The following is a 13,392-nucleotide window of genomic DNA, read 5'->3' as shown; positions in this document are numbered from 1 at the left end:
TCACATAGTGTTTGTATCCCGAGCCCCACCCCAGCCCACCCCACCTAGAGCAAAGAGCCTGAACGTGCTTTGTGGGGAGAAGGCTCGGTCCCTCTCTCACAGGGACTCCTCCGGTGACTCAGAATGTGGGGCTTGTAGATGGATGTCTGAGTTTGCTGTGCTAAGGCTTCAGTGGCTAGAGAGGTAGCTCAGTCAGTAAATGACTGCGGGGCAAACATGACCTAAATTTGGATCCCAGAACCCATGTGAGCACTTGGGAAGCAGAGGCAAGGGAATCTCTGTGAGTTCAAACCTAGTCTATGTAGTGAGGTCTAGGCCAGCAAAAACTACATGCTGAGACCCTTTCTAAAAACAATAACAACCACAAAAGCAATTGTCACACTCATCTGTAACCCTGCAGGGAAGGGAAACAGGCATGACTATCCTCAGAATTCAGTGGCCAGCAAATGAGAGAGCTCTGGGTTCAGCCTTTCTCAGAAGATAAAGTAGAGGGCAATTGAGGACAGCTGGCATTAACTCTGACTTCCACATGCCCTTGTTCACAGTTGCATACATGCATACACTACACACATGCATGCCCTTGCACACACACACACACCAACACAACCGCTGCCTAGGCTTTGCAAGTAACCCCTGTGTGTGGCCAGGGGAACAAACCACATCCTGTGAACTGAGCAGACAGTCTCCTCTGTTTTCTAGTGGAGCAAATGTTAGGGGCTCTTGGGAACTTCCAGGTATCAGGCCTGGGCAGTGGACTCTGCCCAGGATGTGTGTACAATATGAGCTTCTTGTTGCTGGCAGGAACCCAGGGCCCTGCTCCAGAGCAGAGGAGCCCCTCATGTGTGAAGACCTTAGCCCAGATAACTCCAGAATGTCACAGCCACTGTTAGCTGTCTCTCGCCGCAAACTGTCCTCCAGAACACGTAGGCATTCTCAGTAATGCTGACGTTTCCCTCTGGAGTGTACCCACCTCATCACACATCATAACTAGATGCCCTCTGGTCAGCATGGAGCCCAAATTTGATTTTTAGAAACCCATTTTATTAGGATGTAGCGGAATTAAGTTTTTAAAATAAAGCAGGGAGGTCCCAGGGTTCTCCATACAACATCAATCTTCCTCAGCATTAGAGCTCCACCCCCCACTCCGCTTAGAATAAACCCAGTTTACGGACCTGGACTTGTGTCTGCAGTGAGGGCTTACAGTTAGCCTTCTGAGGAAAAGCCAAGATTCCCTGCCTCATCTAAGAGTCCAGCTATGTAAATAATAATTTTAATTCTGTGGAAGAATTAAAATGTTTGAAAGTCCTTATGGGTAAGTTTTCTTCCATGTGCAGGCCAGGGCAGCTGTGCCCAGTGGCTAGGAGTAGCTCCATGGACACACTGTCCTCAAAGCTAAGTCCTAGTCTGCTCTTTCCTTTTAAACTCATTCCTGCCCCACCCTACAGTTGTATTGGGAACCCCTCTTCAGGGCAGGACCACAGAAAGCACTGGAGCAGTGGGAAAGGAAGCCTGGCAGAGCCACTTCCCCAGGTGCTCTGCTGCAGTCCGTCAGCAGACTGCCAAGAGCAGCAAACTGAACCCAGAGCCTCCGCGTTCCTGTCAGTGAGTGGAGGAAAACTTGGAGCAGTGAGATTCCCTCCCTTTGTGCCTTGGATGGTGAAACCCAGGGTCTGGAGGGGAGAGAGGGAGGGAGGGAGAGTCAGGATCAGAGTCAGTGCTGGGACGAGACTGCAACTGTCAGGGTGCTAAGGCATATTCCTTGACCACGAGCTCTCAGCCACTCTCCCCAGATATACAGCTTACTTATTGTGTGTGTGTGTGCGTCTGTGCGTGTACATCCGTGTGCGTGTGTGTGTCTGTGCATGTCTGTGCGTGTACATCCATGTGGGGGGTGGGTGTTGGTACAGCACAAGTGTGAATGAAGCTCAGAGGACAACACTGTCTTCAGCTTCACCTCCTCCATGTTGGCTATGTGTTCAATCACCAGCATCTGGTGATTCTCCTGTCCCTACCTCTCATCTCACCATAGGAGAGCCAGATTACAGACATGCTGCTGTGTCCATCTTTAGCTGGGTCTTGAGGAGCCAAACTCAAGTCTTTATTTTTGTCTGCCAAGCATTTTACCCACAAAGCTGCCTCCCCAGCACAAGTCCATTTTCAGAACCACTTCCTTGAGGCAGAACTCATGTGCCATGTGACCCACCAGCTTAAATGCAGTCAATTCCAGGGTGATACCCCAGAGAGAAGCCCTGCACTGGGAGCTGTCACTGCTGTCTCCCCCACACCCTCCACTCTGAGCAACCATTATGTGACTTTCCTTTGGTGTGCGTTTACCTGTGGACGTACATAAAATGGTTGACATGGCCTTTTATGACGTATTCCTGGTCCAGTGTTTTCAAGGTAAGCCCAGTGGTAACTTGTATCCAGACATTAGTCACTTCTTTTTAATGACCAACTAATATTTATCACTGGCAGACCTCATTCTGTCCATCTTGTTAAACTAGTGGACATCTGGGTGGCCTAATTAATTAATCTCTTAATAGTTTTGACCATTATAATTCCTGTGTAGATTTTTGTGTATCTTCAGTTTTCTTGGGTATAGACACCTCGGGATTGAGTTGCTGGCTTCAGTGGTAACTGCCACACTCTTCTTGTTTGGCTGTTCATCCTGCCTGTCCTGGCCTTGGGGAATCTTCCAGTTTCTCTGTCTCCTCGGCCCATGTATTATCCTCAATCTGTGTGGCAGTCAACCTCGTCTGTGAGGTGTCTCCTCGTACTTTGATTTGCATCATGCTGGTGCCTAAGGACCCGTTTTCCTGTCTTATGGTTCATCTGCACATCTTCTGTGGAGAGATGACTATCGAAATCCTGTTTTTGAGTCAGAGTGCAAATTGAGATATGGTTTCACTGTGTAGCAAACTGGCCTAGCACTTGCTTTGTAGAACTTAGGGCAGTCCTGTATCTGCTGCTGAGTTCTGGGATTACAGGCATGAGCTACCACACTCACACTCAAATCCTGTTTTTAATTGAGACTTTTATTGTTGTGTTTTAATGGGTTTTTCAAGTTTTCCATCTGTAAGTCCCTTGTCAGATCTGTCATTTGCAAGTAATTCTTCTTCTTGTGTAAGCTGTTTACTTGTTGAAAATGGTCTTTAAAATATGGGCTTTAAATGTTGATGGAGTGTGATTTATCTAGTTTTTCTTTTATTGCTTGTGTTATTACTTATTTGTAAAAAAAATTCCTACTCTAAGGTTATTAGTCTGTTTTCTTGCGTTTTATAATTTAATGTCTTATATTTGAAATGCATGACCCGTGAGGTAATTTGGGGTGTAGTGTGAGGTAGGGTTGTGGCTTTATGCTCAGTTGTCTCAGCTCTGTTTGTTGTCAAGATTGTTCTTTCCATTCTTAAAAATTAATTGACCATAAAAATTGAGTGTGTTTCCAGTTCCGATTCCTCCCTGTTTATGTTCCACTGGCCTCCGGCTAGACTTCCCTGCATCTTTTGGTTAGGGTGTACTAGGTAGAGTGAACATCCTTCCAAATGCCAGGTTTGCAGACAGTCTCCATACATGAAGGGAGGACCTCTGTGTCGGAGTTGTGTGTGGTGGTGTGCTGCCTGGGCGGTTAGCCACAGGTCTCAGCACAGCTCGGGCTGTGTAGTGAGTGGGCAGAAAGATGATTCTACTTAAGAGCATGCACTGCCCATGCGGAGAAACTGAGCTTGACTCCCAGCACCCACAGCAGGTGGCTCACAACTGCCTGGAGCTCCTGCTGAGGGGACCGGATGCCTTCTTCCGGGCTCTGTAGGCACCTGCACTCTTGTGCACACAGACACACAGACAGCTGTGGCATGGGTTCTCTCTGACCACTCTTACCAAGGTTCTAAGGATGACACTCGGGTCACCAGGCTTGCCCTGAGTGTTCTGCTGGGCCAGCCTGCGAATTCTCACTGCAGAGTGAAAGTGGAAATGTTAGCTAGAAGTGTCCGTACTTCAGCTTTTGCTTTGGCCATCAGTGCTGTCCCAGGCTGGCCTTTTGTGAGCCACAGAGCTTAGGGTTTAGAAGATTCCTTGAGGAATCAGATGCTAAGAGCTTCGGGGATCACCCCAAAGGGACAGCTGCTCGTATTTCATGTGGAAACCTCACACCGCAATGCTGGTTTGGCACAGAACATGTTATAAGCTTAGCCCAGCTGGACAAAGCTGGATATACCATGCATCTAAAAATGTGTTTCCCGTTGCTGTTAAGATGTACATCTCAGAAGGCTGGCTTCGGTGCTGTGAGTGAGGCGTGGATTCTGCATATACACCTATGAGCAGCCTTCCTCCCCAGCTCGGGGACAGTGAGGTCAGGCGGAAGTGTGCACTAATCTTTTGAAAATACCAGTTTTCCCAATTAATTTAGTCATAATTTTAAAATACTTGTGTGTTAATGATTTCCATGCATTTACCTTTATTTTCTGGATCTGACTGTAGCCAAAGTTGCGTTCTTCCTGAAGAACAGCCAACCCAGAGTCTGGGCACTGCCAGCTTTGCCAGCACAGTCTCCTTGTTATCATCCGGGACTGTGGAGTCCAAACCAGTAGGAAACACACCCCAAGGTGTGACCCCCCAATTAGAGTCTTCTCACTTCCTTCCTGCCCAGCACATAGAAAGTTGTGGTGTGCTTGTGTGTGGTGCCTGCTGCCAGGGCGCGTGCAGGGCGCGAACATTACGCTCACTCCATCTGCAAGTGTTATAATGAGTTATTCAAAGCCCTTCACACAGGACCAACCAGAGCGTGCCTCCCTCTCCGTTCCAGCGCGTTTTCCTGCCCATCTGATGGATGCTCCTCTGCTGGAGTCTTTGGAAGGTTCTGCTGTCTTTTGTTTTAATTGGCCAGCTAAAGCTGCCTCCTATGGTGCGGTTTTCATTAGTGAATGCTGGGGGGGGGGGGGCCTGGCCTCCAAGCCCATCCATGAATATTAAACATAAGACAATTAGAGCTTTCAGACCAATTATTTTTTTTCAGCAAGCAAGGTTGGTGATACTCACTAGATGAGGATTCGCAGGATCTACCATTGGCCCTTTCTTGTCCCTGGAATCGGTCAGCCTGGCACGTCTCCACCCATTTGCTGGGCTACCTGTTTCCCAGCGTGGAATCTGCAGTTTGAGTGCTGAGGCTGCTGGCTCTGCCAGGGCATGCTGCCTTTAGGGCTGGTACTACACTTTGTCAGATGCTCTGGGCTGATACCTGCTTCCTAATGTGAATTTGATGGCTTGGGTGGACAGGACTCAGTTCTATCTGAGACAAGAAGCCAGATGTCTCTCTAAGATGTCAGAAGACTGGTCTTTCACAGGGTGGTTTCTGTTTCCCTAGTGAACCTGAGCTGCTGATGTCTCTGCTGCTGTCTTCATCTGACACATCATGCCGCTCTCTAAACACAGTAGAGAATCAGACGGCAAACTCTGAACTAAGGGTCCAAATGTGTTTACCCGCATCCGTGTGTTACAGCCACACGGTAAACACTCACTGAGGGGCTCTTGATAGCCAGCTTACACTCCACCCCCATCTTTTCAAAAGCCCATGCTGGGCTCCAGCCCTAGGCTCCCTCCTGGGTGCCCCACAGCCTTGGGTCTCTTGGCCTCCGGAGGCCTGAGGACAAGCAGCTGTGTGCACTTAGAGCCCCTCGCTGGAGACAGGGAGTGAGTAGCACTTGTAGACATAGCCTGCACTGCCATCTTGCCTTGTGGTCTTGATTCTGCATCCCAAGACTGTGATTGTTGGTTGTTTCTTTGTCAACGGTGGTAGTATGTTTTTTACAACAGGTTTTCTTGAACTTGCTTTGTTACAGCCATGTAGTCAAGAATGACCTAGAACTCTTGGTCCTTGTGCCTTTACCTTCCTGGTACTAGGATTCTGGATTGTACCATGATGCCTAACGTCTGTGGTTCCATGTTATATATACCTACTTATCACTAGCTATGAAAAAGATAAACTGTCTGAAACAAACGAGGTATGCGCATTTGTGCGCACCAGGGTGGAGCCAACACCCTCTGAGGCCTGACTTTTAAACAGCATAGTCACATCTAGAATAAAGCAAAAACCCCACCTCTCTTCCCAAGGAGCTGCTGTTAGCATTTAACTTCTGAACTGCGTTGATAGGAAGCATGCTCCGCACCTAAAAGCAAGTGCGATAGGGGCCTCAGCACGCAGCTCCGTGATAGCTGCCTGTCACCACACACACCTGCTCACACTTCAGGAGGACTAGCCCGTGACCTCTGCCTTAGCTGAGCAGTCCTTGTCCCCCTGACCCTTCTGCAGGTGGTGTAGACATATCACCTGCTGACAGGTAGAGCTCTGAATGTCTGCCATTGCTCCACTGTGGCTGCCTGATGTGATGCGGTTACTTACGGCATCCCCATCCAGTCGTTCAAATTCATGGCATCTCTAATGCTGCCTCTAATCTCCCTGGAAGTCTAATGATCAATTCTTAATAGGTAATTCCTTCTCCCCCAGGCTGCTTAAAACTTCTTTGTATGCTCCCATTGTTAAGATGACAGTTTCCAGAATGTAGTTTTTATTGTGAAAGTGTTGACTAGCACTAACCCCTGGGCATTATCAGCCCATTTTTCTCCAGGACCTTCCTTAGGTGTGATGCACCTACGCTCCTTGTCGCTCACTGCTGGTCGCGCTGTGCTCCTTGCCTTCTCGTGAAGTTCGTGTTCAGGGTCTGTGTCTTCATTCTGGAAGATGCATGCTTGTTTTGAAGCAAGAGTCAAGGTGTTGCGTGGCTCCTCACTGCTGCAGTGTGGACTGAGGGCAGCATCCTCACCCCCTCAGCTGCTCCGCTCTAAACGCTCTGCCGCTCTCACGCAGTGGAGAGGCAGTTCCTGAGCCCAGCAGAGCAGTAAAGGGTGTTAGTTTTGTTGTTTTTACCACATTGTGTGGTGTGGGGGGAGGCTGCCCAAGCTGTCTGAAACCAAAGCCTGTCCCTGGGCTGTGTTGATGAGCACACAGGGCGAGCCCACAGGAGCCTGAGTGTCCTTACTCTATTCATCGTGTTTTCTCATTTTTGTGACAGAAACAGCTTAAGAGTTTGAGTTCAGGGTTTGAAGCTATGTTCTATCAAGGTGGAAAGCCATGGCAGCCGAATGTGTCCACTCTGGAAACACCCAAGTGGGAATGCCTTCTAAGCCAGTCCAGCCTAGCCCTCACACTGGGGGACTCGAGCTCAGTCCCTGCAGAGGAGTTTGTGTGTACACCAGCCGTGGGTCTCACCATCAGGCCCAGGGTATGAGGCGTGTAACAGGCTCTGTTTTTGCTGAAGAGAGGTGATATAGGGGTAGCATCCGTTTTTACTTCTTAAGACTGGTAGACTTGGACACAGTATGCTCAAGAGGTGCTCCTTGCCTTTCCTTTCCTCTCACTGTGAACTTGGAGGAACCAGTGAGGAAGGAGCCTCGGCTGTATACTCCTGTTCATCATCTGAAGATCTTGTATAATCTTTTTAGAGTGGCTTGTGTTTTTTTTTAATATTTATTTATTTATTATGTATACAATATTCTGTCTGTATGCCAGAAGAGGGCACCAGATCTCATTACAGATGGTTGTGAGCCACCATGTGGTTGCTGGGAATTGAACTCAGGACCTTTGGAAGAGCAGGCAATGCCCTTAACTGCTGAGCCATCTCTCCAGCCCGTGGCTTGTGGGTTTTAAGAAGCCCCTCCCACTCATCTTTTATTTTTTTGAAACAAGGTCTTGCTGCACAGCGCAGACCAGCCTCAGACTCTAGCAGTCCTTCCTCCGCTGGCCAGGCGAGAGCTCACCCACCAAGCCACATTCCAGGCACATTTATATTCCACACAGAATATCACTTGAGGGTGGCCTGAAACTTGTAATCCTCCTGCCTCAGCCTCTCAGGTAGCTGGTATCATATGTAACTCAGCTCTGAGTTGAGAAAACATAGCATACTGACATTAAATGTTTTCATAAACTGAAGTCCATTTAAGATCATACGGTGCCCACAGAGGTCAGAAGAGGGCACTGGGGCCCCAGCAGCAGGAGTCACAGGTGTTTGGTTCCTAGCACCCACGTCGGGCAGACAACAGACTCAGGTCCTCTCCACCAGCTCCTTGACTATGTTTCTTACAATTAGCAGTTGTCTATACAAAATTAGCTGTTGGGGCTGGAGAGGCGGCTCAGCAGTGAACAGCACAGACTGCTCTTGCAGAGGACCCAGTCTAGTTCCCGGCACCCATGTGACAAGTAGCAACTGTTACACCAGTCCCAGAGGATCTCATGGCCTCCTCTGTTCTGCAGGCACTGCACACATGTGGTACACACATACAAACCTAATCTTTAATGTTGAGTTGGGCATATTAATATGGATAAGTTGCTGTTTCTCTGGTGTCATTCCTGATCTTAGATGCATTCACCATTTTTAGCAAGGTGCAGGAGCAGTGCTGTCGAGCCTGGCTGTCTGGAAGCAGATGCATGCCGGAAGTCCTGAGTTGGTATGATTACACCTCGTGGAGCTGACTGCGGGTTTCTTCTGTGTGCAGTACGTGGTAGCTCAGCTAGTCTCCAGGGGCTTCCTGTGGCCCTGTTGTCTGTCTGATGTTAGTTGCGCTGACGGCCTCCTCCCCTGGCTTCTGGATTTCAGAGCCCTTGTGGGCAGCTGCCCCTTACACACCTGGCCAGCCCTTGTCCGTTGCTCTTGATCACTTAATCTGTTCTAGAAAGTCACTTATTCATCTCAATTTTCAATTTTGCAGATTTAAAAAAAAATGAACTCAAACAGAAAAGCTGGGGAGATTATAGAGACCTGGGAAGCAGATTTTGAAATCCATAAAACATGCTGTCTGTAAAAAGGAAGTTAGGTTCCCATGGCTTTGATAAAATTTGTCCCGAAGTCAACTTTTCTGGCACAGAACTGCAGTAGCCACCTTCATCCTCGGCACGTGCATCAGGTTGGACCCAGGGTCCATGCGACGACAGGCAGATGCTCACTTTGAGCAAAAGACAAGTTTTCCGTGATGCCTGCAGGCCTGGGGAGTCAGTGAGTTAAAATGACCCCAGGCCACTGGAAGCGGCGAGTGTGCATCTCGTAGATGATATACACTTTATCTCTGCCTGGTCAGCCCCGCAGGGGAGTCCCATAGACTGCTGAGGGACCACACGGCTGAAGCAGGCAGAGCTGCAGGCTTCCTCACTAACCCTCTCCTGCTGGTGCTCTTCTTGCATCTTTCAGAGTCAGGCTCCATGACCTCCGCAGCGATAAAATCGCCCTGTCACTGTCTGCCCATCAGCTGGGGGTGTCCGCAGTCCAGATGGATGACTGGAAGATTGTCAGCGGGGGCGAGGAGGGACTGGTGTCCGTGTGGGATTACCGCATGAACCAGAAGCTGTGGGAGGTTCACTCCAGGTAAGCTGGCCTGCGGTGTGTGCGCGTCCCCAGGCCACCTGTGCCCACACTGCCGCCTTCCTGAAAGCACCTTTGCAGGAGAGGAGACCTAGAAAGCCCAGTCCTGAGACTTCAGCTCCTCTCTCTTCCTCATTACTTCGCCCTGAGTAACACGCGGACTTGCTGAGCATCCTAGTTTCTTAGAGTGAACTTTCCACAGCTGTGTGGTTACTGTAGATTCCTTCATTTAGTTACTAGGAGAGGAGAATTTCCAGTGTGAAGGCAGATGGGTTGTCATGTGTCCCCGTGTGCCAGACTGTGTGTCCAGGTGTATGTGTTGCCCCTTCTCTCACTATGAAGATGGGCACATAGTGTGCAATTTAAGTAATGCCAGCTAAGACAGCTCATGTAGCCTTGAGCAGAGGAGACTCTGACTGGTGCCTCCTGGTAAAGTTGCTCCTTTGGGCCTGCCTCAGTTCTGAATTTAGAAGCAACCTGGATCTCCCACCGCTTACGGGCCCCAGAGTCCTGTCTGGCTGAGCGTCAGCACCTCGGTAAAGAGAGTGTGGCACTGTGGAAGTGCACAGCGGAGAGCATAACGTGCATCTCTCCCACCAGACGCAAAGTCAAGGCAGCTCTACCTTTGCCTTCTTTTTTTTTTTTTTTTTTTGATTTACAGGTTGGTGAATTCTCTAGTACCACACTGCTCTTAACCCACCCTTCCCTAATGTCCATGGTGATGCACCATAGTGCCACCGGGTGGCGCCAAAGGGCAGCGCAAACTCCCACACTAGAATCCAGCGTTTCCCCAATTTCAGGAAAACCAGTAGAGAGCTGGTTCTCTGCACCTCCAAGACAGCACTGTCCTTTCTGGGCTTTTGCAGTGGCCCTTTCAGGATGCCCACACCCAGCATATCTTTCCAGCACTCGAGGGAGGCCCAGGGAAGTGAGGCTTTCTCTTGTAGGAGTCCTGGTCAGCACCCAGCTCTAGTCCGGCTGCTTGTCTGACCACCCACCTTCAGCCTGCCTTCCCTCGCCGAGCCCTTCCTTTATCGCTCTCCTGTTATCCTCCAGCCAGAAGGCCTGCTCCCCGGTGGCCTCAGTCAGCCCCAGCTGGGGTGGCATGGGACTCCTTTCTGCAGAGGAACCTCTGAGGACAAGCACCCATTTCCAGGAGACTGCACACTGTTGTCTCCTGGATCACAGTGTGACTATCAGTTGTAGCCATCACTTCTGTTGGCTACATCAACATCTGCCATGTAGCAGGTTTGGCTCAAACACACCAACTTGTTGAAGCATTGGTTGAAATGTGGAAAGGGTGCAGGTGTATGCAAAATGGAGGCAGACAAAGGCTCGGTTCGTGTCTGCTTCGTCATAATGGAAAGTTTGCTTAGAGAGTTCCAGGGTGCACAGCCAGGGCAGGCTGCCCCAGCCTTACAGTCTTCTTCCCCGTGGCTCCAGGCACCCTGTCCGCCATGTCTCCTTCAATAGCCACAGCCTGATCACCGCCAACGTGCCCTATGAGAAGGTGGTGCGCAACTCCGACATGGACAACTTCGCCTGTCACAGGAGGTCAGTGCGGGTTTGGGCACATCCTGAGAAATGGCTCAGTGTGGTTGTATTGGCACCCCCCCCCGCCTCCGCCCCCTCCCCATTTCCAGTCACATACTCCTCTCAAGGCAGGGTACACAGTGACTGCTGTCAACCAGAAGCATGCACTGAGTGTTTGTCTGGAACATTCTGCAGCTGCTCCTGCATCTGGGGCAGAGCAGGACTGCAATCAGCTTGACAGAGAGGCGATGCCGCTTCTTAAACATTGTCTCTTGGGGCTCCCTGCTCACCTCAGTCGTGGCGTCTGCATATCTGATAGTGTGGGCTCTACGTACATACTGTCACAACGGAGGGCTAGCCTCGACTGCATGCCTGTGCCACAGCAGCCTTGCTGACTGGTGTTCATATCTGCTTCCCCTAGGCATCGTGGCTTGATCCATGCCTATGAGTTTGCAGTGGACCAGCTGGCCTTTCAGAGCTCTCTTCCTGTCTGCCGCTCTCCTTGTGACACCATGGCTGGGTACAGCTATGACCTAGCGCTGTCTTTCCCCTATGACAGTGTTTAGGCCAGCACCTCCTGGAGAAGTGGGAGGGCAGTTTACAGACGCTAGAACTGAAGAAGCTCCGCACACAGTGGGAGTTGGGGCGGTGCTCTCCCAGGCAGCCATGGCCACAGAGCCGTGCTGCTTCTGAACCACCCACACCACATCTGCTGCTCTCCTTCACCTGGGGACACACCTCAGCCTGTGACGGGAGCTTCTCCACACTCTAGGGCCTCACCTTGCTGGTCTGTGTGCCGTGCTGGGGGTGGGACCCAGAGCCTCAGTGTAGGCAAGCTCTCAGAGTGGTCTCCCGACCCCACCTAGTCCAGCCCTCCTCTGTGGTTCTCACAGCTCGTCATTACAGACCTTACCTGTGAGGACTGCTCATTTCACCTGCTGCTCTCCTCAGTACCTGCTGCTAAGGAGACATCCATCCTTCCCCAGGGAGGAAAGGGCCACTCCCTCACTCCCTGGGGATGGTTCCCGAGCCTGGCTGGCGGTACCTCTTCCCTCAGCACTCTGCCTGCAGAATGTTCAGGCAGATCCACAGTGGCCAGGAGAGCCAGTCAGGGAAAGCACTTGTGTGCAGAGACCAGGCAGAGTCCCGTCCCAGCGGGTAGCCAAAAGCAGCGTGGTAGGCAGGTGGTCAGGACATGCCACGCTGGGTCTGCAGACAGCAAAAGCCATTGGGGCGGGGGAAGCTTTGTGCTCTGGAGACCAAGATAGTTGAAAAAAGGGCGTACATTTTCAGGGCGGGGGGGGGGGCTGACCCACCTCTAGCCAGAATAATACTGAGACCAGCCCTGAGGTACTCGTGGTTCCCGGGCCTATAGGGACTTGGTCTTGTTTCCCAGTGCTGGGGATGAAACCTGGGGCCTCAGATGCCTGGAAGGCAAGTGCTCCCACTGAGACACACCTCAAACCAGTATGTGCTTTTGTGGCATGAAGATTTCCCAGCTCAAGACAATCAGGCCTCAGACATCCACTGTCTAGCTGAAGCTGAGCGTGGCCTTCTTGCAGCCCCCCTCCCACACATCAGAGGGCCAGCAGGCAGCAGCTCTCTCTCTTGCTGGGCTGGCGCCCCCTGCTGGCCCGGTCTTGCTAGGCCTTCTCTACAGCCCGAATACTGGAGAAACTGTCAGTCAGCACCGCACGACCAGGAAGAACCAGGAAGCGCTTGGAGAGCGGCTGCAGAGGTGACTGGAGTGAAGACGGCACACGCACTGCCAGCAGCTGGGGTGGCTTCATGCAGGGCGCTTGGGGACATGGCTCCTCACAGCAGCTCTGGGTGGTCCCTACTGTCAGCTAGCCTCCTGGGAGACTCCCCCTCCAGCAGACCTATCAGAGATCTCCCCACCGGCTTCTGGGGTTGCTGCCGAGCATCTGCTCAGAAGCCAGGAGACACCAGGACATGCCCCTGTAGCTTGCCGTTTGCCTTATGCCATGTCTGCTGTTATTAAAGGTTCTGGACTCAGTCATGGCCTCGTTTGCTGCTCCTGGAGGGGGCTCGGTGCTGACCCCTGGCTGTCGTGAAGTCTTCCGTTTATCACCCACAGCTGGGGGGTGGGGCACCACGACAGCAAGAGGTCTTTGGCTGGCTGACCATGGAGGCCATGAGCAGCCCTGCTTCTACAGAAGTCCAGACAGCAGTTCCCATGAAATGTCTCGGGGACTGTGTGGCTTTCAGCTGAGCGACAGACTCACCAACCCTCCCCAGCAGTGGGGTTTCCATTCTTCCTGAACTGGAAAGCCAGCAACCCCAGGGGGAAAGCACTGAGTTCCCACTGTAAACTCACAGCCCTTCCACGAGGGCGTGGCATACCCCAGTCCACTAGTTAAGTGGCACGTGGCCGTACCACAGGCCGTTTGCTTGGAGTTGAGAACCACATCCCTAGTGAAGGGGCTTTCAGTTG

General features: G+C 51.2%; 1 protein-coding gene across 1 annotated transcript in view; it reads left to right on the top strand.

Annotated features, from left to right (window-relative positions):
* The window catches only part of Fbxw8 (F-box and WD repeat domain containing 8), a 102,073-nt gene extending 89,119 nt beyond the window's left edge, over nucleotides 1-12,954 (top strand). Inside the window, exons 9-11 of the mRNA XM_005344342.2 lie at nucleotides 9,234-9,407; nucleotides 10,848-10,958; nucleotides 11,359-12,954. Coding sequence (XP_005344399.1) covers nucleotides 9,234-9,407; nucleotides 10,848-10,958; nucleotides 11,359-11,503 — 430 coding nt within the window. The 3' untranslated portion in view covers nucleotides 11,504-12,954. The remainder of the gene's footprint in view (nucleotides 1-9,233; nucleotides 9,408-10,847; nucleotides 10,959-11,358) is intronic.
* Nucleotides 12,955-13,392: the final 438 nt, after the last annotated feature.

Source organism: Microtus ochrogaster, chromosome 2, assembly GCF_000317375.1.
Source record: "Microtus ochrogaster isolate Prairie Vole_2 chromosome 2, MicOch1.0, whole genome shotgun sequence".
NCBI classification, from domain to species: domain Eukaryota; kingdom Metazoa; phylum Chordata; class Mammalia; order Rodentia; family Cricetidae; genus Microtus; species Microtus ochrogaster.
This window is presented reverse-complemented; position numbering and strand designations above follow the sequence as displayed.